The sequence below is a fragment of the Corvus brachyrhynchos genome, unplaced genomic scaffold (assembly GCF_000691975.1).
Source record: "Corvus brachyrhynchos isolate BGI_N302 unplaced genomic scaffold, ASM69197v1 scaffold136, whole genome shotgun sequence".
Classification (NCBI taxonomy): domain Eukaryota; kingdom Metazoa; phylum Chordata; class Aves; order Passeriformes; family Corvidae; genus Corvus; species Corvus brachyrhynchos.
In genome coordinates, this window is record NW_008239080.1 from 1,301,210 (window position 1) to 1,327,456 (window position 26,247).

The window sequence follows — 26,247 nt, forward strand, 5'->3', positions numbered from 1 at the left end:
AGCAGGAGCAAAGAAGGTATATAGGGTATTTCATAAGATAAGTGAGTTTTACTGTTTACCTATTCTTCATCCATTTTGGGGTTAAGCAACAGGAGGATGTGCTTAACAGGTGTGTTCTTTGGCAAATTTGAAATCTAGAGCCACAAGCCACCATACAACAACGTAGCTGAAACCTTGACCCTCAAAACACCACCTGCTGGATCCACAGCAAATTTTAGTTTTTGCTGCCTTAGGGGTTTTCCCAGATGGAAAGCCAATGTCCAAACAAGACACCACATTAAGCAACAACAGATGTTTCTTCATCTTAGACCCCTATTTTCCTATACTATTACAAAAATCAACAGAAGTTGCAAAATCAGGGCTACACTTCTCAACAGTGCTGTCAATCTCTTGCATGTACCCTGGGGTTAAGTGACTTCTGGAAAGACTTATGTTTAGAATCCCTATAGAGACCAGTATACAAATTCCCTATATCGAGAATCTGGAAAGAGGAATTGTGGGTTGGGGAATCCCAAATGCCTCTCACCTTGAGTCTGAGAGTCAAGCACAGCCAATGCTGTATGCCCACTGAGTGAAGAAAGAGATGACAGGACAGAAGCAGGCCTTGTACAGATACCAACAGTTAAAGGCACCAACAGCTACAGCGTACATACCGTATATTAACTCACACCTCAAAGAAAAACTTTCTTCCTTCTCTATGAGGGAAGCATAAAACTTACTTTCTTTTCTCCTTATCTAAAATTATTAATTTTTCACATCTCTTTCTCCTTTCTCCCCAAGCCTTTCTTCTCCCTTACACCGAACTCACTGAGGGACCTGGAGACAAGATGGTATATGAGGCTGTGGCCCAAAATATAGCTCTTTCCATCTCTTTGGTAAGAAAAAAAAGCAGAAACTGAGCCTGAAGACTTCTATATTCCTTCTACTATTTATGAGAAACAAAGCCTGAAATGCAGATGGCTCTTGAGACGATGCTATCCAGGTATTTCAAAAATCCTGTCATATAAACGTCTGTCATCAGAAAATATGTCACATTTCTACAACAGAAAATAATACTCAAATGACAGTGTCTCTAGTCATGTTGAGATACATACACATAAAACCATGCAATGTGAATTTTTTTGAAGCCAACTAATTAATTAATCTGATTATCTCTTAAGAGGGGTCCCACAGTCTTATTCAGCATCTAGTGTGTAACTTCTCACACAACTTCTGTTTATATTCAAACCTTTATTTTCAAAAGACTGCAAAGCTAGATTGAGTTCACCTTCAAATACCAGTTCAGCCTTAAATATTACCTTATCATCAACAAAATCACTTTGTGATAGTAGATTCTGAAGAGGAGAGTAAAAAAAAAAAAAAATCCAAGTTTTTCTAAAACCAATTTCTGATCAATATTCCTATCTTACCTATAATTTTTCTTCTTGCTCCTTATTTTATTCTGCTTTTTCCAAGTCATGTAAATTTTATATTCAAGCACCTCAAGAGCTATATGCCAGTCTTTTCCTGCCCATATCTTTGTACTTCGTTGCTCTTAACAAAATTCCAGCTGTGACAACCTAGAAATATTTTGATGTAGGAGTGTGCCCAGATTTTTCACAAAAAACCACAAGCATCTCTGGCTCCACAACTGCTTGACTGACACACATTCAGAAACACCTGTCAGATGAATCCTCAGTAACTTTATAATGCTTAATGGAAACTACCCGCCTGCTGGCACATTATCCACTGGAAAACGCGTTCTTGGCCAACAGTTGAAATAAGAATATTAAACCCAGAGAAAACTGTATGAATTATACAGTATGAATAATCTAATCTGGGTTTTAGCTATTATGCTAAGTACAACTTCTCCTTCCTTTTCGAAAATGAGTTTTTGTTTTCCTTGACCATCTTAATGAGGTAATAAAAGACCATTTAGCAAAAACTTTAAAGTCAAATTTTACACTTATAGTATAGATAAGAAAGGCAGATACAGAAACAGGTAATCCTAAATGTGTATGAAATGTACTTGACTCACCACACAGTGGCTCATAGATAGATATTAAAAAAATCCCCTATTTAACTATTGGTTGCACTCAAGTTCTGATCAAAAAATGGTTTACTGTTTACTTGAAGCATACAGGACTAAAGTAACTCTTAAATATTAAAACTGAAACAGGAGCTTTTTTGAAAATAATTTTTTTTTTAGGTTTCCTATTCACATTTATACACAGTTGCCTTTAAGAGATAGGAAGCATTAAGAAAGCTTACCTGCTTTTTTACTAAGTTTATATAAGAATGTCTTTCGTGGATCTGAATGGTCTCGACATGTCAATTGCAATAAAGAACCAGACTTCTTCCATTTCTGCATAAACCACAGTCCTGCATTGTTAGGTACAACATGAGTATAGATTCACAATAAAATATAAAAACTAATTAAACACAAGTATAATATGTAAAGTTCATAACAGCCTCTCAGATGTTAATTTTACTTTTCATGTAAGCATTGTCAAGCTCAGAAACAGTTTAAATTTTCGTTTTCTTTCCTATCTATATGAAGCATGAAGGCCTTTATTTCCACTACTGTACATGCCTGCCCACAAAAAATAACTTCCAGAAAGTGTAAATACAGTAAGCCAGAATATACATATTCTATTTTGATAATTTATATAATATTAGAACATTCTGATGTTCAAAAAACAACAGGCATTACTTCTCCAATTTCTAAACTGAACTCATTAAATGTAGCTTGAAAAAAGGAAGCAGAATTTTCTCACAGGAATACCACAGTATAATGTTTTCTATGGTGCTATATTCTCTTTATTAGTCAATGAGCCGGGTGGCTAACTGGCTTTTCAGAAAATCTTGCCTCCCTCACCATGCACATTTGCAGAAAAACACTGCAGGTTGTAAGGCATTTTTGAGAGAGAAAAGACACTAAGAGTTCAGAATTATTTTAATGCACCTTATCTAATTGTTTGGCAGATTAAGTATATTCAAATTCAGTTTATAGTAAATTGAGCTCAACAGATTAAAACTGGACTTTATTTATGCTGTAACAGAAAACCTGAACCAAACATACTGGAAAATACTTACACCAATCATCTCTTGCACATGCCTTTTATTGACACTTTATTTTTACAACCTTTCTCTCTTCTTGTGACAGTGAAATATGCAGTTTCTCGTAATTACAGTAATGCAGAAATGTGCACCCCACATGAAATTGCTAAGTGCATTTCAAAACAGTATTTCCCCTAAACTTACACTACTGAAAAGAATACGTCACCTGTATTAACAAGAGCACTGCTGTTGTAGAGGGTACCAAGATGTGGTCCAGACAGAGACAGGAAGGTATGAAGTTTGTTGAGGTAATACTTAAATCGATGTCTTGTGAGCACTGAACGGATTATTAAATTACCCAGTGAGTGTCCAATAAAGCTGTTTAAAAAGAAGAAGCAATATAACACAGAATTTTATGGCAGGATTTTTTTTTCTTTTAACGGAGAAAAAGAAAACCGGTGTCGTGAAATGCTAAAAGTGCACAGGAGAAAATTAATAAAACGTTTCCATTCAGAACCTGTATTTTATGCCATACAGAAGGCATAGCTTGTCCATGTCTCTTGAGCTGCACAAACTCATTACAAACATGTTTTGAACTTCTCCAGAAACATTTTATACAGCATTTTTGAAAAGCTAGCAAAACCAAACTATCCTTCCACCAGCATCTACCACCCAAACCCAAGATTATTTCTGGGCTCATTTCCTGTAGCACCGACTATTCAGAAAATATTTTATCAGCCATGTATGACTGAAAAAATCATTACTTTTGCATGTGATGGCACTCAATATGATAAATGTACGAGCATTCCTGAAACAATCTAGTGAAGACAGATTCCAAAGGTAGTCCTAATAAGGGGGAACACCATTACTTAACTGGATCTAATTATTTAAAAACAGAAGCAACATCTCAGATCTGCTGAGCAGTTGGACCAAAAGAAGTGATTATTGGCTTGAGCAAGCAATTGAAGAATATGTCTCTGTCAGGAGAATATTACTCTTAGGTGTTTCCGGGAAAGATGGATAGGATTCTTTAGCTTCTTGTATCTAAGATAAATATTACTTAATCTGAGGTGCTTAACGTTGCATATGTAAGTCTATATAAGGCATTTCTTTAAAACGGACACTACAAAATTAAGCAATTATAGTTATTATGCTTACAGATCCCTGCTGAGGTAAGGACCACATCAGACTAGGCACTGACTTAAAAGTATATGGTAGGGACCAGACTCATAAAGTTAGAAGGAAAAATGCCTTCCTGCATTACGGATGCAATCTCAGGATATGGTGAAAACAGAAAACCATCCAAAATTATGTATAATTGAACTACCATTGCTGGATCACATATGTGCTACAATATTATACCTCTAAGATCATCCTTCCTGTTTGCTCTGTATCACTACATTCATCAACAAAAGTAGCTAAAACAAAGCTTCCTGTAACATCTGTATAAAATACAGTGCTAAAAGATTACTTGACTGTTCAAATGCTTCCCAAGCAAGAATTGTTGCCTTGGAAAACACCAATTTAAAGGTAAATTACAAAAATTCAAACATTTGGTTATAGAATGGCAGAACCACCCTGAACTCCTAAACAATTATGCATTCCTATGACAGAAAAAGGCCTTTTGTTCATTATTAATACATAGTTTAAGCATGTATATATATTCTTCTCAGTTACTTTTACTAATAGATTTTCAAAATTACTTGTATGAGAAATTCTTTGCCTCAGCTTGCTATATTTGCCTAACTAATTTTGAAATGAAAGATTATGTATCCTCTGAGGTGTCAGCACAACAGCAGTGCATTTGCAAAATGAAACACTGAGCTGCTCTCTTGAATACTAAAATTTAAAACTATTCTCTTAGAGTACTTCATGAAATCCACGCAAGAACAACAAAACTACAGATTTCTTTAAGAACAAGTAAATGACCACAGAAACTCAGTTGATCCTGAAGATGATCTGCATGATGTAACTTCTCTTGAGTAAAACATTGTTTTCTACAGAAGATCTGAACGTTAGCAGAGATACTCTCTTGACAGTTCTCCTACAGTTCAGACAGTGTTTATTAAAAGTCATTAAAGGGATGAAAAACTCTTATATTGTACCATAACAAAGGGCATTTTCTGTGAAAAATTCAGAAATCCATCTATCAATTCTATCATCCCTAAGAATAAGGGCATACCTGAACCAAAACTTCAGAAACATGGCAGACCCATTTTAAGGAAAACCGGGTGCTCACAATCAGCTATGTGAATGTACCTCAAAGATTAAACACTTGTACTTAACTGGAAAAGACTTAGAAATAAAACAGAGGTTACAGTAGTATGTTGTGGTCCAATTCTGATGCTTAGGTGAACACATGATAAGCCTTAAATTTGTTTTCTAGTAGAGAAAGGTTTAACAATTTGCTCAAATCAAAAAGCAGAGAAAAAGGAGAACCCTTCAAATAGGGTCTTGAAAGGATAAGACAGGAATGTAATCCATCCTACTCATGGGATGCTCTGCAAAAGCAATGAGCACTAGGTGACAGTATTACAATCTTCTGAATGCATCATTAACACACTGAAGTTAACAGAATTATCGTTTTTATACATGCTTTATGATACAAGTCTACCAATTCAGATCATACTAGAAAATCAGACACAGCAAAACCTCATTATTCTGTGCCAATAAACAAAAACCCAGTCCAACTATAAAAATTCATGGTAGAAAGAAAAATCAATCAAGATTCATAATCAATGATGTGCTGAAACAACAAACACATGTTTTACTATACACATAGCATTAAAAAATTTCCTTTTTTTAATGAGCCAATGTTACTTAGAGACGAGGATGACAAGCTGATTAATCCACCTGAGGTCAAAGTCCAATACAAGTCATCAGAAATTACATAAGACCTGACATGTGCAAAACAGTTTCTGAAACTACACTGTAAGAGCAGGTGGTTTATTCCCTAGCTGCGTGGTTACCTGGGAGGGCTTCCATCCTCGCAGATACTCAGAACTTGAATGGGTATGACTGAGCAACCTGACGTGCTTCCAATGCATTACCTTTGATGGTGGCATTGGTATGAGTGGGTAACTGATCCAAATAACCTCCAGATGTCCCCTCAACCTAAAGCCTCCCATGATTCTTTACCAAACAGCTCTTTTATAAGGCAAATTGCATTTGTTTTGAATCACGCTTCCAGCTCACGCTTGCTGCACGCTTGTAGTGAGCACAAAAATTTTGTTCAGAGATGAACGAACGTGTTAGATAGTGAATTGCTGCAATAACTGATATTAGCTCTGGAGGTACCAAAAACGTTTCCTGAAGCTGACACTATTCTAATGGTACAGGGAGTGTCTTTTCTCAGTACAGGAATGTAACGCAGTAAATCAGATTTCCGCATTACTTGAGAGCACGAGACTCTGCATTTATCCAAATAAAGGGCAGAATCTCCAAACATCTCTGGACTTGTCTTGACCTGAGCTGATTTTAATTTCTTTAAGCTGTGACAACAATCATCTGCCAGTGAAGTAACAACTCAGGTCTAAAGTTGTTTTAGTTTCACTACAGTTTCAATTAATAACAAGTAGTTGTTCTGTGTGGCTTGACTGTGTATCATCAGAATGAAGTGTGGTGTGGAAGAGTGCAGGTACAGGTATCATATGGCAGAGGTCCCCAATGGTCTATTAATGGTCACTGCAGGAGCACAATTGTGTAACTCAGGAGAAAAAGCTGGCATTAGAGATAACACAGAATGGGAGGGAAAAAAGAGTAAATGGGAAACAAAAGAAAGAGCATATGGGCCATCTGGAAATATAGAAATATGAAATTAATCTATCCAGACCCAAGGCCAAGGAAGCTGGAATTCCCACCATGAACATCATTGTCCTTATACTGAAGCCCTGGAATGCTGATGTCCTACTGCTTAAACAAGACAAAATCCACCAATCTTAGGATGTTGGCTTTTTTTGCCATACAAAATCATGGATCTAGAGACTGATGTCTATTTTGACTGGGTTATGGAGCAGGACTTGTAGAGAGAACACTTCCTTTAGGAGATGGGAAGATTTTATGAGGAGAAACCAGCATCATTCAGGAGACCACAGATAACTGCAAGGTCTGCTTTCTACAGTAGCGTAACAAAAATAAGGCAGGAAAGCATTGGCTGCTTGAGCAGAGGATTTCTCAGCAATACTTTCTGGGTTGTCCCTTCAAGGCCTTGCACAGAAGCATGTCTTTCTGACAGCTCTCTCATGTAGTTACCAGGGAACAGCTACAGGATTTGCTGGCAGATTTAACATTCTCATAAGAAAAGCTTAAGTTGAGAAAAGAAAACTTCTGCTTCAGACAGTATACACCTTAAAAAGGAAACTAAAATAAAAATTCATAGTTTTTTTTCCTTTCAAGTGACGAGTAACAAATAAAAGTGAAAAAATATTTACAAATTGTAAGTCTTATGAGAGAAGCAAGCCAAAAGCAAACAAGAGTTTAGTTCTCAGGGATGACTAATGATAAGGTAAGTGGGTGGGTTTGCTCACTACAGCCTTCAGACAACAGCCTGGGAGAGAAGATCCTGGTGTGTGCTGGTGGATTACAGAACTCTTCTCTCCCATACCAAGAGTGCTACTACGTAGTCTGTGAAACAAAAATATGATCGGATAGTGCCTCTTTAATTTTTAAACAAACAGTTTAGACAAGATTAGGCATGTCAAATCTTGCCTATCTCAAACCAGAAACATTTGTTTAAATAGTGAGATTATGTTTAAATGTTTTAGATGTTTCCTCCAGCTCAATAAAGCCTACCAAATACATGTACATGCAGAAACTTGCCAGAAACACGTGACTAGCAAGTAAAAAAACCTTCTGGATGGATAATTTGAGGATGCCTGAAAAAATCAATGAAGTCAGGCTTGAATTAGCTCCTGTCATCTATAGATGAGCTAACTCCAGCAACACTGCTGAGTTGGTAAGGTAGTCTGCCCAAAAGGTGCACCCTACTTTGAGAAAATAAATGCAACAGGCATTCCCTGGAAGTAAATGTAAAAGAAAACAGGAATGCATAGACTCTGGTAAGCCCTCTAGTAAGATGTAAAACATGCTCTTTAGCAGATGAAACATTCAGGAAACATAAGAAAATAATGAAATACATTATCATGCAGCTGCCCTTCAACGTCACAGGTAAGATGAAAGTGCCCTGTAGGAATGCCAAGACAAGCAGTCTGCCATGTCATACTTGGTGAAGGGACTATAAAATCAGAAGGAACCTAACTTCACCCTGGCATAGTGCTACTACAGTTTCCTTCAACTTTCTCAAAATACTATCTGTTTTTCTGCAGAACCCTATTATGTAGGATCTGTGGAAGCACAGGACAGCAATTAATTAAATGCAATGCTTAACCTCTGCCCCAAACCCAGCAACAGATGAGCTTACAGCATTGTTCAGTCTTCTTTCATTTGGCAATTCCCTCTCTCCATTGTCCTCCTTCCCCCTACTCCTCCCCCCTGCCAAATTGCTTTTTCCCATCTCTCTTTTGGCCTGCTCCTGAGCATCACAGTTTGGAACAACCCAGGGTTCTAGTTTTAAGTTTATTTCTGTAAATAGTATAGAACAGACATTACCTGATTTTTGAAAGGGGTGGATTATAAATTTGTATATACTGTATAATTTCATCTAAAAGACGATCTGTCATGGATTCAAAATCAGCAAAGGTATCATTCTGTAAAATAAAGGAAATAAAAAATAACTGTATTTTCTAATGCAGCAATATACATTCTGCATTCAGCCTGAATTCTTATTCCCCAGTGTTTTGATCAACAGAACACAAATAAAAGCATCGATATTAACTCTGAATACAAACACTACAGCTAGTTATTATAAATTTTTCATGTCATTTTCTTGTAACATGGAATAAAGTGATACACATTTTACTGTAAGACTACTTTCTTCTAATACACCAAAACAAATCTTAATGCTACATGCCCAGCCGTACTTCTAAGCTGTTCTCTACACTTAAGCTTATCTGTAGTGAAACAGAAGACCAAACTGCATGTTCAGAATTAAATCCCACTGCCCATGAAATAGAGATGAGACAATTACTGCAACAGCAGTCTACATTAATACTGTTTATTCAAAATGAAACAAACGAACAAACAAAATCCTTAAGGCCTTATGCCCAGCTCATAGCTGATTATCTCTAATGATCAGCAGTATGAAATTAAAAGAGATAGGCAAAGTCTGCCTAAAACTTTTCAACACAAGTTCCAATGGATCTGTGCTAAAATCTGTAATGTTCAACATATTGGTAAACGATCTGGGAAAGGGAAGAAGGAAATGAAGTATCAGTTTGTAGATAAAACAAAATATCCAGGATAGACAAATCTAGAACCAACCAGAATTTCAGAAGAATCTTATACTACTGCATACCTGGGTGATAAAATGGCAAGAAATGCAAACGCATGCTACAAAGGGAAAGCCAGCCCTAACTGTATATGGAAACAATAATCTGTACATCTGTGTAGCATATAATCAGCTGTGTTAGGAAAGCAAGGAAAGAAAATAGCAAGATAGCATTTTGTCAGTCCATACTGCACAAGCATCTTAAATGCCCTGTCTAATTCTCATAATTCGATTTTAAATGACAAGAAATTTCAAGTGGGCAGGGAAAGGTATCATGGATGAACAGAAACTGTCTCACATCTAGTTGTAAGAAATATTAAATGGACTAAGTCTCTTCAGTTGCCGCCTGAGGAAGAAATTTTACTTGTTTATAAAATACATGATTAACTGAAGCAGTGAATGAGGAATGATTATTAAATATTTTTTCCAAAACAAGCTGTAAGGTAAATTATTTCAATATCCTTGTTTGCAACTGAATTATTAATGTATACAAACTGCAGAATTAACCTCAACTGTATGCTGTGGATACAGAAGTAAAAACATTCAAAAAGAATCAGCCAACATTAAGGAGAAACGTCTGTCAGTAGCTATTAGGCTCAGTGGTCTCAGTGGAATCCACAAATCAGAAGGTCTCACAGCTGCTGACTGACACAAACTATAGGGCTAGAGAAGAGAAAGCCTGGCTTGGTGCCTGTCCAGCCTGTTCCACAAAGCGTCCCAGCAGCTACTGCTAGAAAAATGCTAGTGCACTAAATGAAGCTTTTGTTTGAGCCATTGATGAGACTTTGTTCTAGTTCATCTCTGAAGTACGTGTAATACAATATGTAACACACACACAAAAAAAGTAAAAATTAGTCTTTTGTGCTTTGTCAAGTTTACTTCATCAGAAAATAGTAAAATTCACAAAAGTTTAACACAAGAGGTAATTTGATATTGGTTCAGTGTGATGATGTAGATCTTGCAGCATGCTGACAAAAGAACGAGAGACAGATATTTTGTATTTCTCAGATCCTCTGAAATAACACATCTCCCTTCTTGCTACACCAGTTTTCACTATTACCATTTGTACCACTAGGACTGAGCATATTTTATCCACAATCCAAACTGCTTATGCTGAGAACTTAGGAGACACAGTACACACAACAAAATGGTAGCAACAAATGTTGCCTGTTAAAATATTTACCTTCAATACCATATTGTAATTACTTTGACACAAGCCACAGATCAAATCAAGGATGTATGAGAATACAATAAAAACATACAAAATGTGGTAAACAAAATAGTGCCCTTAAATAAATATGTCTAAAGGTTTACACTGTTCATAACTTTACAAAAATTCGTAGCTGGCAAATACATACCTGATTCCTTTCAGACATAAGAAATTCAACTCTTCCTCCAGGCAGCCCTAGCTCAATGTAAGTCTTCACTAATCTTAGATCTGCGCTGTTACCTTCAAAAGAAAAATAACAATTGAGTTAGATTCTGCAAAGTTAACTTGCAATAAAAGCACTCAATAAAAGCACTGAAAAGAATCTCTGGCAGAACTTTTTATTTAAACACAGCTAATGATATTCAGCCCTAATTAAAATTCAGTGAGACTTTGAAAGATAAACTACAATGTCAAATTAAGTGACAAAATGGTTATGAAAATGACATTTGATGCAAACACTTTTAAAAAAGCAAGGATGTAGGAAATCATGTTTGATTTTGTCTTAGCATCCAACTGATACATAGCACTGTGAACATTACATTCTCGGAAGCCTAATTTTGATAAAGACAAAGAACTCAGAGCTCGCTTAAAGAATTCAGTGAAGGAGTATTTTCATAAAATGAAAAGGCAGAGTGAACTGTCAGCAGATAAAGATACATTTAGACTGGTACCCAAAACAACAAATGCTAGTTTAACTAGCATCCTGAAGATTTTTCCACATCAATAGTCATGGATACTTTTGAAGAAAGAGTAGCCTTTCTGCCTTAATTAGAGAACAGGATTTCTATTTACATCTATCATTTATAGGAAATAGCTTGTATAAGCTTGCCATTTCATAAGAAAATTCTAACTATGTGGACTTTCATAAGGCTTCAAACACATGTATTTTTTAAACAACAGGCTTCTCGGTCAAGTTAACTTTTCTGCCACTTCTACATAGAGTAGCATGTGAATATCTACACTAGTAAGAGGGAATACCTCCAAGTCCTATCTTTAAAAGTACTTAACACAGGCTGCTTTCTGCCCAAAGGAGGAAAGAAAAACGACACTGTTATTTTATTTTTTTAACTTAGGAATTTGAAAAATGAAGAAGGTACCTGTGCAGTGTTGGTGCAGTCCAGTACTCTATTCTACTGCCCTCTTGTGTTTCTTTACATTGTTAATTTAAGAAGTGTCTCAAAAACCCACAAAACCTAGATGGGATATTATTTCTTAATATGCATATATGCTTTGAACTAAAAAGGTGAATATACTCAAGCTACTTAAACTTTACAACCCTTTCAATTAGCAAGCGATTTTCTCACTTCTACCACAGTAGAATCTTTGTCCTTGGAAATATTCAAAAACCCAACTGGACTGCATCCTGGACAACTTGCTGTAGGCGACCCTGCTCTGAACAGGGAAGTTGAACAAGACAATATTCAGTGATTCTTTTCACCCTCAACCCCTCTGTGACTCAGTGACTTAACCTTTTAAAAACTTATAAATAAACACCTGACTGTGTTTTACATGTACTATTTCTTTTTCCTAACAAGACACACATATTTCATTTTCCTTGACAACACAGCAATTCTAAAGAAAACAGCTTTGTCAGTAATTCCATTCTATTACCACAACACAGACAAATTCCTCTATGACATAAAAAACTTAAAGATGCACCTGATGTGAACTATGGCATTAAACAGATTTATGTGCAGGGAAGTTTTCTTTAAGAAGTCTTCTTAATTTAAAAGATTTTATGGAACATGTTGTCAAATGTAGCAGTCCAATGTCAGATTCCCATTTCCCTCCAGTGAACCTATTTCAGGTGTTCAGTTCAGAGTTCGAATGACCAAAGCTAAATCTCACGGGTAATCTGAACTGCTATCTTGTACAGTATCACATTTCCCAGCATACCATCTAGGCCATGGACACAGACAATAAGATGTACTCCTTTGTCTGAACACTCATCGTCTTCCGTACTGAAATAAGGCATTGAAGAAGCCAGTTTGAAAACATCACTATACATAAATCCAGGAAGTTTAAGTTGCCTCAATTCTTCTTTAGCCTGTAGGAAACTGGAACAAAAAAATACTTATTATACATTTACTATTGCTAGATAAATGTGGGGTCTTCCAGGATAGTTTTCTACTGTAATTTTGCTTTGTATTCCATGTAATTAATATGAACAAAAATATATTTATCAAATTACTACTTTCACAAAATAACCCAATTCCTCAAAATATTTTTACTGCAGATTCCCTACAGCCCCTTTTCCTCTGTAACAAAAACCGTATCTCAAGCTCTACTCTCTTCTCTCCTTTAACCATCTTTAAAAACTCTCAAGTATTTCTGAAACCACTGAAGATTCTGGGTTCATTGTGGTCTTGAGCAAGCAACAGCTTTGTTTCCATGCAATAACAAAATTATAGAAATTATAACCAATTGGAAGTCAAGTTTAAGATTTTCACTGACTTTTGATAATTCTTGCCAAACCCATTTCTTAGGTCAGCAGAGAGGTGGAGTCAGTGCTGTAATATCTCACCATAGGGTTCCTGTGGTAGGCTGAATAACTGATACTTGCTTCTGAAACAACCAGATCCAGACTTCTGATTATATATTCTATGAAGGCATGCACTATAAGGTTTTTAATAGCTGAGATCCTCACATGCTAGGAGCTCCTTGTGTTCCTCCCTTTCTTCCACTTCCCTTAGTTTTTGTGGACGACCTTCCTAATTGCATATCAGTTTCCCTGCAGCAGATACAGCTTTATGCTTTCTTATGCTTCCTTAATCCATCTGTTCCACACGATGCCTTACAGCGCCATGCTGTACCCCATCCTCTTCTGCCTGCTCACTGCTTCCCTCCCATTCTACCTTTTGTTCTCTGTTTTCCCAGCTTTATCTTTAGCTCATTCCTCACTAACTGGCAGGAGCAGGCCTCAGTGAAGTCAGCCTGAACAGAAACCTCTGCTGGCAGCTGCTCTTATCACTCTGCAACAGAAGCTACTTGAGTTTGTACTCAAGGCATGTTTCCTGAACACACCAAGGGTGGTTCTTTATGGAGCAGATCATACCGTGTGGATTCACAATTATCTCATGTTCCAGGAGACTCTGCTTTTACCACGGCCAAGTCCTTGATTTTATTCCAAGTTCACTTTTATTGTTACAGAACAGCCTGAGTAGTCTCTGCTCTTCATCTCTCCCATTCCACACCAGTACCCACCATACAGTATTTCAGAAGCTACTTTTTTGGCCACTTCTAACCTGTTTTCCTCCATCTGACTGCTCAATCCTTCTTCCCGTTCTCAGCTGCTTTTCACAAACTATCTGGTTTTTTATCTCTTCTGCCAGCTCAGCATTGTTTCTACCCTTAAATTTTCTTCTCTCTCACAGCAACATTTTACTTCCAATACAACACATAAGCTGCTGCTTCACGTGTTCATTTAGCAGCAGGGGGTTATCAGGGAAACTCCGATGTTTACAGCAAGAAGAGATACAATCTGGGATCCCTGATGTTCCTCTAAATTTGGCTTTCCTGGTATCCAAACTGCAGTGTAATTTAGAGCACTGTGATCTCCGAGGTGTTACATTTTTGATACCTGAAGTTAAGATTTAAAAATAAGGCAATTACTGTAGCTTGCATTACACATTTGCTTCACTTAACTAATCAGATGGACAACCAGTTACACAATGTTTTTGGGTTTATGTTTTTAAAATCAAAGCATATTTTCCCAAGCTTGCTATTTTAACAACTTCCATTTCATAAAATACCATTTTTATGCTCAGTAGCCTTTACAACATCATTCTTCAGCTGAATGATTATTCTTTAAAAATAACAAAGAAAGCTCCTGTTTTGCTTGTTTCTCAAACCACATGAAATTACAAGATAACTGATAGAAGTAGTTCAGTGCTAAGACACGTTTTATCTCAACATCTAGAACATGCTGTTACTTGGGCATGCAGAATCCACAAGCCACAGTTCTGGGGCATTCTACAGCCCAACTATGCTTCTTCTCCCCTTCTCTACTATATTAACATCATTTTTAAAAGTAAAAAGTTTATTTTAAAACAATCACTTACGCTAACATCTGAGGTTTTGGGGAGCTTTCATACCAGGAAACAGGTGAAGCTGAGCTGTAGGATGTGCTGCCTGGCTGTTGTGTAATTGCATCAGATTTATTCTTTGAAGAAGAGGTAACATTGCAGGGAGAGTCTCTCAGAGAAGAAGGGAATGACAGACAACCAGGAGTACAGACAGGGGGCACAGTTATTATGTCTTGCAGGTGTCCACTGTCAATCATTTCAGATCTCAGGGCTCTCTCTTCTGCTAAGCCATGATCCTGGTCAGCACTGCAAGCTCCATCTAATATACTATAATCTGTTTCTTCATAATACCCATTTTCAATCATTTCTTGATCCTCCTCTTCTTCCTCATCTTGTTGGGAAGAACAAATAATTTGTTTTTCATGTGCTTCCTTTTGAGGGCTAACAGGATTGCTGTTGTCCATAGGTAAAATATCTGAAATATCTGTGCTGCTTTGAGAGCCAAAATAGTTTTCAACAAGTCCTTGCTTTACCATGTCAGCACTACCAGTTGGAGAAGGATTATCTGTACCAGTTTCACTTTTAGCTACTGACAGTTCTTCAGTTGTGCCCTTTAGTTCTAAAGCCTCATTATGTTTTCCTTTGTTTGTTTTTTTAACCTCGTACACCTCATTTACAGATGAAGAACCTGAAACAGCAGATGGCTCACCCATACAAGTTGTTTCCAAACACAACTTAACCGTTTCTTCTGTATCTCTAGAATGCCTTTCAAGGTCCTGAGAGTCCTTGCAGGTTGTGCCAGGGCCTGTTTCTGGGCTGTAACTTTTCACATCAGTCGGTGTATCCTCGTCTAAAGCAACCAAGTGTAACAGATCTTTTTTTCCTGAGAGCGAGGAATGTATAGACAGAGTTTTGTTATCCAAGTGCCCTGAAAATACAACAGGCTGTTGCTGCAAACTGGTGTTTGATGTTTTACTGTCATCACATTTTGGCAAGTCAATTGCTCCTAGATCCACTACTGTTTTGCTGTCACTTAGCTGACATTCAGGTACAACAGATATCTTTGAATTCTCATCAGGTGACAGCTCATCATCATCTGAAGGCAGTGAATTTATGGATGTCAGGGATGACTGTATTTCACTTACAGCACTTGTACTCTCAGTGCAATGGCTTTCTATTGTGTTTTTTATTGCACAGTCTGGTTTTAGTAGAGGCTGAGGAAACACTCTCTCACCATTGTATGCACTTTGTCCATGAACATTTTCAGAAACATGATCAGGGTTGGGGTGAGTTGCAAAAGAACTTGGTTCACTTTCTACACCTGAATCTGAAAACCTAGAAGAGGCATATGTCACACTAAGATCTGGTAATTTAGTCATGTCTCCACTTGCAGAGAGTTGACTTTCTTTTGTTGAAAGAGTAGGAGGATTACTTTTCATTTTTGTCAAGATGTCACTGGGATGCTGAAAGTTTCTCTCATGGACCTCTTCCTTTTCAAGCATAGATTCCTGTTCTCCCAAACTCAATTTATTTCCAGATTCTGAAGGCTGAATACTGGGTGTCAGCAAATTCTCTTCATACACTCCATCTTGTGGAAACTCAGCCCATGATCCAGTGTGAGCCACTCCTTTCTCCTCTTCATAAAGATTCTTATTACTTGGTTTGACCTCAATTGTCCTGACTCCTGAGGAAGATGGTTGACCTCCATGACAACCTTCAAGTGTACCTCTGTGTTGTAAAGCACTATCTGCTTGAATAGTTCCAGAACCTGTCTGGGAGATAGTCAGTCTATCAAAAATTGCCTCATTTTCACAGTGCACAGGACTACTTGGACCTGGTTGGTCACCTTCAATCCTGACAGCCGTTTCATCAAATGCCAAATACGGAAGGTCTCTTCGAGTTATTTGCCTGGTGCAGGCCTTTGTATCCCAAGGAAATCCAACTACTCTAGGGTCCAGCCCTTCATTAACATTGTATGAAGGCTCGCCTTCCAATCTTTTGCAGGCATTTTCCAGTGCTTCACTTATCAAACATTTGTATCCTACTAACACCACAGAGTCCTTTGGGTTCTGTTTTATGACTTTTTTTGTGTTTTCAGCTTTTATTGTTTTTATGAGCTTAACAACCTTAGCTTTGGATTTATTTGTATCTTCATTTTTCCCTTTCAAAGTTTTTGTTAGCATCTTTTCAGATTCTGAATGACAAAAGATGGAGACACCTGCTGGTCTTATTTTCAGTTCTGGGCTAGTAAAACCAGCAACGAAACCTTCTTCAGCTTCAAATTTATCTTGTTTATTGGACTCTGCCCTTGGAAGACTCTGAGCTACCAACCAGGGTACATCCAAATCTTTCACAGAAAAAAAGAGGGGCAGGGGGGGAAAGAGAAAGGATATTTACAATAAGATTATGCGGGTAAGTGATGCTATAACACACTAGCAATTATAGAATTTTACACATCCTCAAAACTCAAGCTAAAACCCTATACCCTATCAAATAAATGTTGTCCTTTAAAGGCAGCAAGAAATTGATAGAAAAATACTCAAGTTTTACATAATTTTTGCTCATTTCTTCAAAAAGGAAACTGTACTGTGAGGTCTGCTTACCTTCAGTAATTGTATCTAAATACCGATCTTCAAAGATAATAGGCAAGGAGTTCATATCTCCATCTAATTCACTGCATTCAATAGGGAGGGGTGGAAGAGAACTGCAGAAGGAAGTGTTTTTGATAGCTGCACACATCTGTAGATGACTTTGAGCACTGAAAAAAGGAAGCAGTCCTCCATTAAAAAACAGAACTATTTTTACATTAACAGAAATTACCAACAGTTTAATTAATTTTAGTAGAAGCTTTTCTACTAATTAGCTATTAATAGCTTGATTATTTAATAACTTCTTATATAACTTTCAGTAATTTAAATCTATATTGAGAAGTTTCTCTTGAATTTCTTATGTATTTTTGCAATGCCACTTCCACACAACATAAACTACAGAGGAAGAGTACAACATGCTATATACTGTGGAATTCCAAAGGTTACTCACTGTAGTTCTTGAAAGGCAAGAGCAGCTTGCCTAGGATGCTCAAAGCAAAAGAATGCTTCAGCAAATCTGCGCACCTGCAAGATCCAAATGAAGGTAGAACTTATTTTACATTACAAATAATTTTTAAAAATCCACCAGCATTCCCATGCATCAATGTATCATTTGTATGTATAATACAGACAGTTATTTTTTTAAAAATGTTCCTTCTGGATGGGTGCCATAGACAAGACCAGTGACTGAAACAATTTTAATTTGTGCTCTGCATAACTGGGAATTATATTAGATTCCACTGCCTGCTGAAAATTTGATTTCCAATAAATCAATCATCCAAATCAGGCTCACTTGAAACAATAACACACAAAAATATTATTTGAAATGTCAATGAGAAGAAAGGAAATGACTGCTGAATTGCACTTCTGAATGAGCCTGAGTATTACCTACAGAAGCAGAAACCCACTAGATATTCTGCAGTCTCAAAATACAGAGGAGTGTTTCAAACCTTCCGTAAGTACTCTCTAGCCCACAGTAAACTATTGTGCAAAAGAATCTTTTGTTTGCAAGGATTTCAGCTGGAAATGATGAGGACAGTAACAGAATGTACATTAATTATAAGCACTGTATTCAAGACTTAATTGTATGCCTGAGGTCAATAAACAATACGATACTGAAGTGCTATTTAATACCATAGGGGAGCATTTTTTTTTTTACTATCAAATGTGTTAAACCATCAATATTCTACCATCAAATACATGCTAAAATAGAGAATGTGAATTACACAACAATTTACTACAAATGAAAATATAATCAATGTATTGAAGGTGCAATATCTAGAAGCCCAAAGGTTCTGTACTATGAGATTTCTCAAATTTCAACATTATATATAAATATTAATTCAATCAACATGCAATTTATTTTTGCAACTGCCAAATTACCTGCATCAAAAAAAAGCAAATCAAAGAGAACGTGCTGTGCAATGGTTGATGGCAACAGCTTGTTTGTTAACATTAATTTGTTTGTATCAATTAAAACAAATTTTTATCCCACTTAGAGAATTACATATGTCAGTCTACTGAATCAATACTTTGTTTACCAAGCACTTCCTGGCCTCCTACGCCTTTATTTCTTCAATACACTCTGGATCTTCCTCTTAAATTATGGAACTTTTTGAACAGACTGTGCAAGTTTGCAGCGTGAAACTGGCAACAAGTGTGAAGACCTAGGTCAGTTCCCTCAGCTCTTTCACTTAGAGCTGCAGCCAGCATCTGTGCCCACCCTGAGCACAAACACGGCTCTACGAGAATCTTGTGCATGAACTGGCAAACATCAGATTTTCAGGACCATATTAATTTTATTCAGAGATAAGCACTTGCAAGGGAATTCATTTTCCCTCCTGATACACTGCCCAGTATACTTTTAGAGAGTACTACTTGGATTAACTTTCAGTTCTGTAGCTTCTGCATTTTTTTGTTTTCTTAATACAAGAAGTGGGGAAAAAAGTGTTTCAAGGTGCTTAAGAAAAAACCCAGTCCCAAATCACAAACATTTTACCCCAATCTCTAATCTGCACTAGAAACTGAAAGTCCTGTCCCAACCTCCCAGAATTTATTTTACTGTATTAATGAAATCAATCTTAGTCATAACATCATCTCTGAATACTCATGGAAAATGCTTTGAAGTAAAAAGAAAACACTAAATTCAACATTTTCTTGTAAATGCAACTTCCACTCTTGCCAGCACTCAATTTGCTTTCTTTCAGAATTTGTTGGTAGGAGTTTATGCATACACGTGGGATTAGAATTGATGTTTCCAAGTAATTTGTTGCATTTTCCCAGCTGGCTTCTCTAAACAGACATCTACCTTGCAAACACATGATTTTGTCAGAGCTAATCCCCAACCTTTACCTCAAAAAGGGGGGACTGTTATACAATAGACTTAACAGATAATTTTACTGCTTAAAAACTAGATTTTGGAACAATTGATATGAAGAATGGACATTATCATTTTAAATTAAGCAATTTAAAAATTAATTAAAGATTCTAATCAATCAGGTAATAGTTACAGGAACACTGCCAAATTAGTAGATGTCTGTGGTATATGTCAAGAAAAGGGCACACATCTGTTTCCCAGGAAGCAAGCAAGGTAGTTTTGAGTTTAGATGTGAGCACTTCACCACATAAAGTAACTGGAGTTTTATAGAGACTAGATTTTTAGAATACTGCACTCTCTCACAAACAGAAGAGGAAGGCATTTTTTCATTTGCAATAAATCCCATTTGTAATTGTTTAAATAATTCCACGCTTTTGAAGAAAATCTCATTACCAACTCCAGACAGCTCCAAGTAGAATAGCAACAGTATAAAACTAGCTGAAAGCAAACTCCAAAAGCACATAAGTCTTTATTAATGAGAGAAAAGAACCCCAATCAACAGTAGTTTATTAATGTTTAATCAGTACTTAACTTATTGAAGGACTGAGGCACTTGCTAGGACACGATTAAACAGGCTCTGCAGAACTAGAATGACTGCCAGCTGTGCTAGTGACGCAGGCGCTACCGGCTTGGGTCGACTCCACAAGGACTTTGCAGGAGGAAATTGCAGCTGCTACTCCTAATCCCTACAGGCTTCTCAAAAGCATGATTTTTATGGTCCTCCCAATGTAAACAGAAGAACTGTATATAAAAACTGCTGTGGAATACATGTTGTGTGTCTGCATATTTATGAATAGCAGTCACAGATCTTAGTGTTCAGCTCTCCTATTTTAGGACTGATCAAACTGAAAGAAACAATATTGGAAGAATATATTCAGACCTACCAGAAGATGTCACTACAGAACAAAGAGATGAACCAGTTTAGTGTTCAAACATTTTGTAATATAAAATAACATACTCAGAGCATTTTTTTCAATAAAATACAGTTGTAAACCTTATCAGTATGATAAAGTAGTTGATGGATGTTCCAGTTTACCTAAAGTCTTCCTCACCTTTTAACGCAGTGCTTTTCCAAGTATTTGAAAATAGTTAAATATTGAAACACTTAAGTAAACATAAGTAAAATTATTAAAATAATAATTTCAATACTTAAACAACACTTCAGCAGAAACACCTGTTTTATAAGCATCTACACAAAGATGGTAAAGTCATTTGACCAAATACAGATGGCAGGCATTTCTAGGGAGTATTTTAACACAAGTATCTTCATCAGTCAGATTAATCACTCCCTAAAAGGGTTCATTAATAAACTTGACCAGGGAGAAATTTCCTGTGGAAGGTATAGTCTGGAAATATTGCAAGAAGAAAAGATAAAATGAGATTTAGCATCCAGTAGCAAACACATCAAAGTATCCATTTCTGAAGTAATGGAATAAAAAGGTTTCTTATTCCAGAAAGGACAGGTAAGCCTCTTAAGAGGAGAATTAGTGGGTGATCTTTAGCCTGGAGAAAAGGAGGCTCAGGGGAGACTTCATTGCTCTCTACAGCTACCCAAAAGGAGGTTGTAGTCAAGTGGGGCTTGGTCTCTTCTGCCATGTTCCAGGTGAAAGGACAAGAGGCCTTAAGTTGTGCCAAGGGAGGTCTAGGTTGGATATTAGGATTTTTTTTTCCACAGAAGGAGTTGTAAAGCATTGGAACAGACTGCCCAGGGAAGTGGTGGAATCGCCATCTGTGGAAGCGTTCAAAATATATTTGGATATGGCACTTGGGGATATGGTTTAGTGGTGAACGTGGTGGTACTGGGTTGATAGTTGGACTTGATGACCTTAAAGATCTTTTCCAACCTTAGCAATTCCATGACTCTAAATGTCAACATATAGTCTCCAAACAGGAGAATTCGCAGATCATCTTTTAAATTTCAACTAAATCCAGTAACCAGAAAGCCTGCATCACTTGGTATGCGCAGATAATGGCTCCAGTGGAACACGATCATCATTGCAGATTTCCCGAAGTATGTCTATACAATCCTTCTGAATATAAATTCTCAAGATATTTCATTAATAAAAGTTAAAATTTATTATACTAAGCACTGCAAAACAAGGTTGAAAACCAACAACTGAACACACTCTTAGAAAACACAAGGCTCAATTTTAGCATCTCTTTTTCATTTAAAGGTTTACCAAATTTATGGATTGTGACTTCCTGCTCTACTGCCACATGGGAAGCCCAGTGGAGCAATGGTTTCTTACATATATTTTAATTACACATATTTGCAAAATATTCACACAAACTCATCCCATCTTGGAGCGCAGGAAACAAGTGTCCATTTAAAAATTAAGTAATATCACATTGCTGGTTCTACCTAAGTTGGCTTAGGTAAAAATCCCTTCTCAATGCTGTATTATGCAATTCTTACAGAGTCAGCCTGCTTGCTTTTTGCCATCAGATCCTAAATAAAAATGTAATTTTAGGATTACCCATGCCTTGCATCTCCTCTCGAGTCTTTGACAGATTATAGAGTATCCATAAAATACAGTGACAGATAACGAAAGGAGAGAGTGTAACAGCAACTCAAAAGGACACAGGTCATGCAGACATGAAATGAAATTATACTTTTTTTTTTTTTTTAATAGGGAGGAAGGAAACTGCTATTCGAATTTTTTTTGAAACTGGAAAGCATCACAGAAATACTTTTAATATGTGCAATAGCTCAATTCCCATAGTATAATTAAATACTTTGATTTATACTCCATAAAATAATTGCAGTAAAACTCAATAATTAAGGCATTTATGAGCTAAGGAGGATGACGTACATCACAGGTTTTAAAAGAACCACATTTAAAAAGATAAACACGTAATCATTAGCAGTGTCTCTCCTGGAGCAGTAAAAATTAATATATTTAATAAAACCAAAGGAAGAATTAATACAAGTTTGTACAAACACTAACATACCAGCAGCTGAATGCAAATGCACGTTAAATGAAATGGTATTCTTGCTTCATACCTTCCACCACTTAACTTGAGGGATTCCAGAATTTATACGAAAACCACAGAAATGTAAGATTCAGAGACAGGCAATAAAATGATCCCTTTCTTATGGCTAGGACATCAAACAAATAACCCTTGCATTCTTTCTGAAAGATTCCATTTATTCTCCAGAACAGACTATTTCCACAACCATGATTTCCTCACTAAACAATGTGATTTATCAAGTAAGAGTAATGCTTTAGCTCATACCTGAATATATTTCACTATGGGAACAACACTGCTGTGGTTCTGCTTGCAGAGTGCCCACAGGAATTACACACACCCATAGACAGACCCACAGCACTATAGATGTGTTAGTACATACACACACATACGTGCCAGATCATTTCACATACATCTCTTCCTTTATAAAATCCCACATAAGAGACTTTTCAAAAATTAATGTTAGAAAGTCTTAATTTGGAAGGAAATACACTTTGTTTATGACAAAAGCAGGCAGCCTCAATGCAGCAGAGAAGTAAAACATAGGGTGGGCACTAGACATGGCTCCCACAGAAAAGTACATCAGTGCGCACAAATATATCTTATTCCACAGACTGCAGTCTGCCTTCTGAACTGCATTTCTTACTCAAACAAACAGTGAATTACTTGGGTCATAAACATAAACAATATGTTTTATGCATTATATTCCAACAACATAATACATAATGTAACACAAGGTAACAAATGAAATGCAACAGCTCCCTTTACAATTCCAACCAGCTTTCCCAAATAAAAATAGAAAAATGATCATCTGGAGTCTCATTTTGATACACATTTCCATAACAATGTGTCCCAGTGAGCGTATGAAGGTGCCTGGGTCAATACTTACTCTTAATGTGTGATGCTCTTTTGCTAGCAAAGCTGTCACCTCCTCTTGTAAGGTAATGACCTCCAGAAACTGCCCCCAGAGTGCCATCAGAAGTGAGCAAAGCTGAGCAAGATTCATATTTATAAGTTCTGCCAGTTCATCAGGATTTTCCATTTTCTGAAGTCAGGAAAAAATATTTACATGATTCACTGATGAAACCATAATGTACAGCCAGGAATAAAAAAAAAAAGTATAGTTTATCTTAGTGAGAATCTAATTTAAAAAGCAACTTCCAAATGAGAACTGTCTCAACTAAGTATCAAAACTGGATCGATCTATGTTACAACAGTAATAGATTATTTTATGTTGTATTAAATACTATCCCGTTGCTTTTTAGAATTAGGACTCCTGTCCAAAAATTAAAGCAATTATTCCACTTATGGCAAAGAGCTCAACTGTTGTATTTTCTAACATATAAAAATATCAGGTGCCTGAAAGGAGAGGAATCAGGAAACCAAAAACTGACACTTGCTATGTTAGTTCAACTTTGATAAAATCGTAAGAATTTAATAAAGACATCTCCATTTCAGAATAGTTATAACTCACAATAATCTTTATAAGATGCTATATATCTACATACATTTTATGCATAGTCAAGAAGCAGTGTTGTAGCATAGGCTTCCTAGAACCAGATCACACCAAGACAAATTCAGTGTGAAACAAGTTTTGCTTTCTTTACAGTGTACTGTAATCCTGTGATACAGTCCCACACCAGTCAATTGTAGACAGCTAAGCTTATGTTCCTTGCCATTTTAGAAAAAAATACAGTTTATCAGAAACTCATTGTAGGCCCATAAGGCACTGAGGCAAAGGGTTTAAAATGAAAAGACAGTAAAGAACCAACTCTAGCAATATTACAGAGCTAGCAGAAAAAAGGATCAGGAACACAGAAACACCAACTTAATAAGAGAAGTAAGAGGAACTTTTGATAAGAACTGTACAGAAGAAGAGAAAGAAGAAAACAGGAAATGTTCAGGGAGAAACTAAAGAATTCAGAGAAGCTATGTAAAAGTAAAAACTATTTTATACATAAAGATTATTAGTTGCCTATAGAGAGCTAGTAGTGCTGAATTTGTCTCCAGTTATACAAATTACATCCTTTTAATGGCCATATTACATTTTCTTGTGGTTATACTACTACTGCGTAACTAAAGGTGAGCTGACTGTTCTTCCAAGCTGGGCAGACAGCCCACTTGGCAGCAAAGCATGGATAATCCTTCAAGAAGTTTTAAAACCTGTCCTTTAAACTTCGCTGTGACCAAGAAATCAGTTATTCAGCTGGGCTAGTTCTGACTAAGGAGAGAGATGAGGAGACAAATCTAAGCCATTTGAAGTAGATAGTGTTTCCTTAAGAAGGTAGGGAAAACAGGAAAAGGAGACAGCATCAGAACACCTACTTTCAGATGAGGGGATGACTTGCAGAATCTCCTTTTGTACAACCTACTACTATTGCTTGATCTTGTGTCATTGTTATTTGATACCATCAAACCCCCAAAAAATCAAATTGTAACTGCCAAAAATTCAAAACATGATTTTCATACAAGTAATCCACCCTTCTTAACCTCCAGTTTCACAATATAAGTAGTTACGTGGCTACTACTGACACACCAAGCCGCCAGATCAAGAATTAAGTTTTTGGCATCAGTTGAGCAATTTCTCCTTGGAGGAAGAGTTGAAATATGTGCTGGCAAAAAACATACATGCTGTCATCCCTGAAACAAACAGTTTATTTCCAAGTAGGATATAAAATCAGCACATTCTACTTTTATACTTATTTCACTTAATTAATACATGAAAAAAGTCCTGTACCTTGACTTCTTCACACAATTCTGTAAGACGCATTTCTACATCTATGTTTTCTGGAAAGATGAGAGGACATATCCATGAGTATTTACTTTCCAAGTTGCAGAGTGAAACAAATTATCTCACGAAACAATTTTAAGACATAAAAAAGAATTAATCAAATAAAACTTGAAGCCATATTAAGTGCCACAGTTAAGTAAACTATAAACTTCCATTAAAATAATTTCATAGCAATTTCTGAGATTGAGGACAGAATATAATTTAGAAAAAAATTTGCAATTATCATGATTGCTTATCATGATACCTTGTCAAGGACAACAATTTTCCATTCAAAATTAAATTTGAAGATACTGTAGTTTAGATGATACAGTTTTCAGATTATCCATTGATACTGCTGCTATTCAGCAGCATTGTCATCATTTAAAATCAAGGTAATACAATTCCTCTTCTACCAGACTTTCTAGAGAAACCTTATTCTAATCATTTTTCTAAAGGTGTATTATTTACAAGCCACATGAATATAAATACCAGTCTTCAGTTGTATGAGGAATTATTTTTTAGTCAATGAAACTGTTCTTTAAGCAATCTTTCTCTCAGTAGCTCAATGTTAAGAGCAAATCAATCTAACACAGTATGGCAGCTTAAACTGGATCTGAACCTTGAATGACTTGCTTATGAAGAAAACAGATTTATTCCTTCATGTAGATGTTTTTCCTTGTTAAACAACCCTGTTTACTTTGGGGGATTTGATAAATCAAATAATAATTTGGTATTATGTTTAATTTCCTTCTGCATCTGAAGTACAAGTAATAAGAGAACAATTCATAAACCCTAAAATTACCTGTAACAAGTATTTACATTTCATTTCTGAAACACAGTATTAAGGACAAAAATGTTCAATATTTCTGGAAAACATATAGCA

General features: G+C 36.3%; 1 protein-coding gene across 3 annotated transcripts in view; it reads right to left on the reverse strand.

Moving 5' to 3' along the window:
* Window positions 1-26,247, reverse strand: part of FAM135A (family with sequence similarity 135 member A) — a 79,766-nt gene that overhangs the window by 2,822 nt on the left and 50,697 nt on the right. For all 3 annotated transcript variants that reach the window (XM_008637617.2, XM_017739235.1, XM_017739236.1), the window contains 10 exons: window positions 25,332-25,381; window positions 23,484-23,639; window positions 17,699-17,772; window positions 17,263-17,417; window positions 14,696-17,006; window positions 12,531-12,691; window positions 10,783-10,874; window positions 8,647-8,744; window positions 3,266-3,417; window positions 2,251-2,361 (listed from right to left, as the gene is read on the reverse strand). In XM_008637617.2, the coding sequence (XP_008635839.1) occupies window positions 2,251-2,361; window positions 3,266-3,417; window positions 8,647-8,744; window positions 10,783-10,874; window positions 12,531-12,691; window positions 14,696-17,006; window positions 17,263-17,417; window positions 17,699-17,772; window positions 23,484-23,639; window positions 25,332-25,381 (3,360 nt within the window). The remainder of the gene's footprint in view (window positions 1-2,250; window positions 2,362-3,265; window positions 3,418-8,646; window positions 8,745-10,782; window positions 10,875-12,530; window positions 12,692-14,695; window positions 17,007-17,262; window positions 17,418-17,698; window positions 17,773-23,483; window positions 23,640-25,331; window positions 25,382-26,247) is intronic.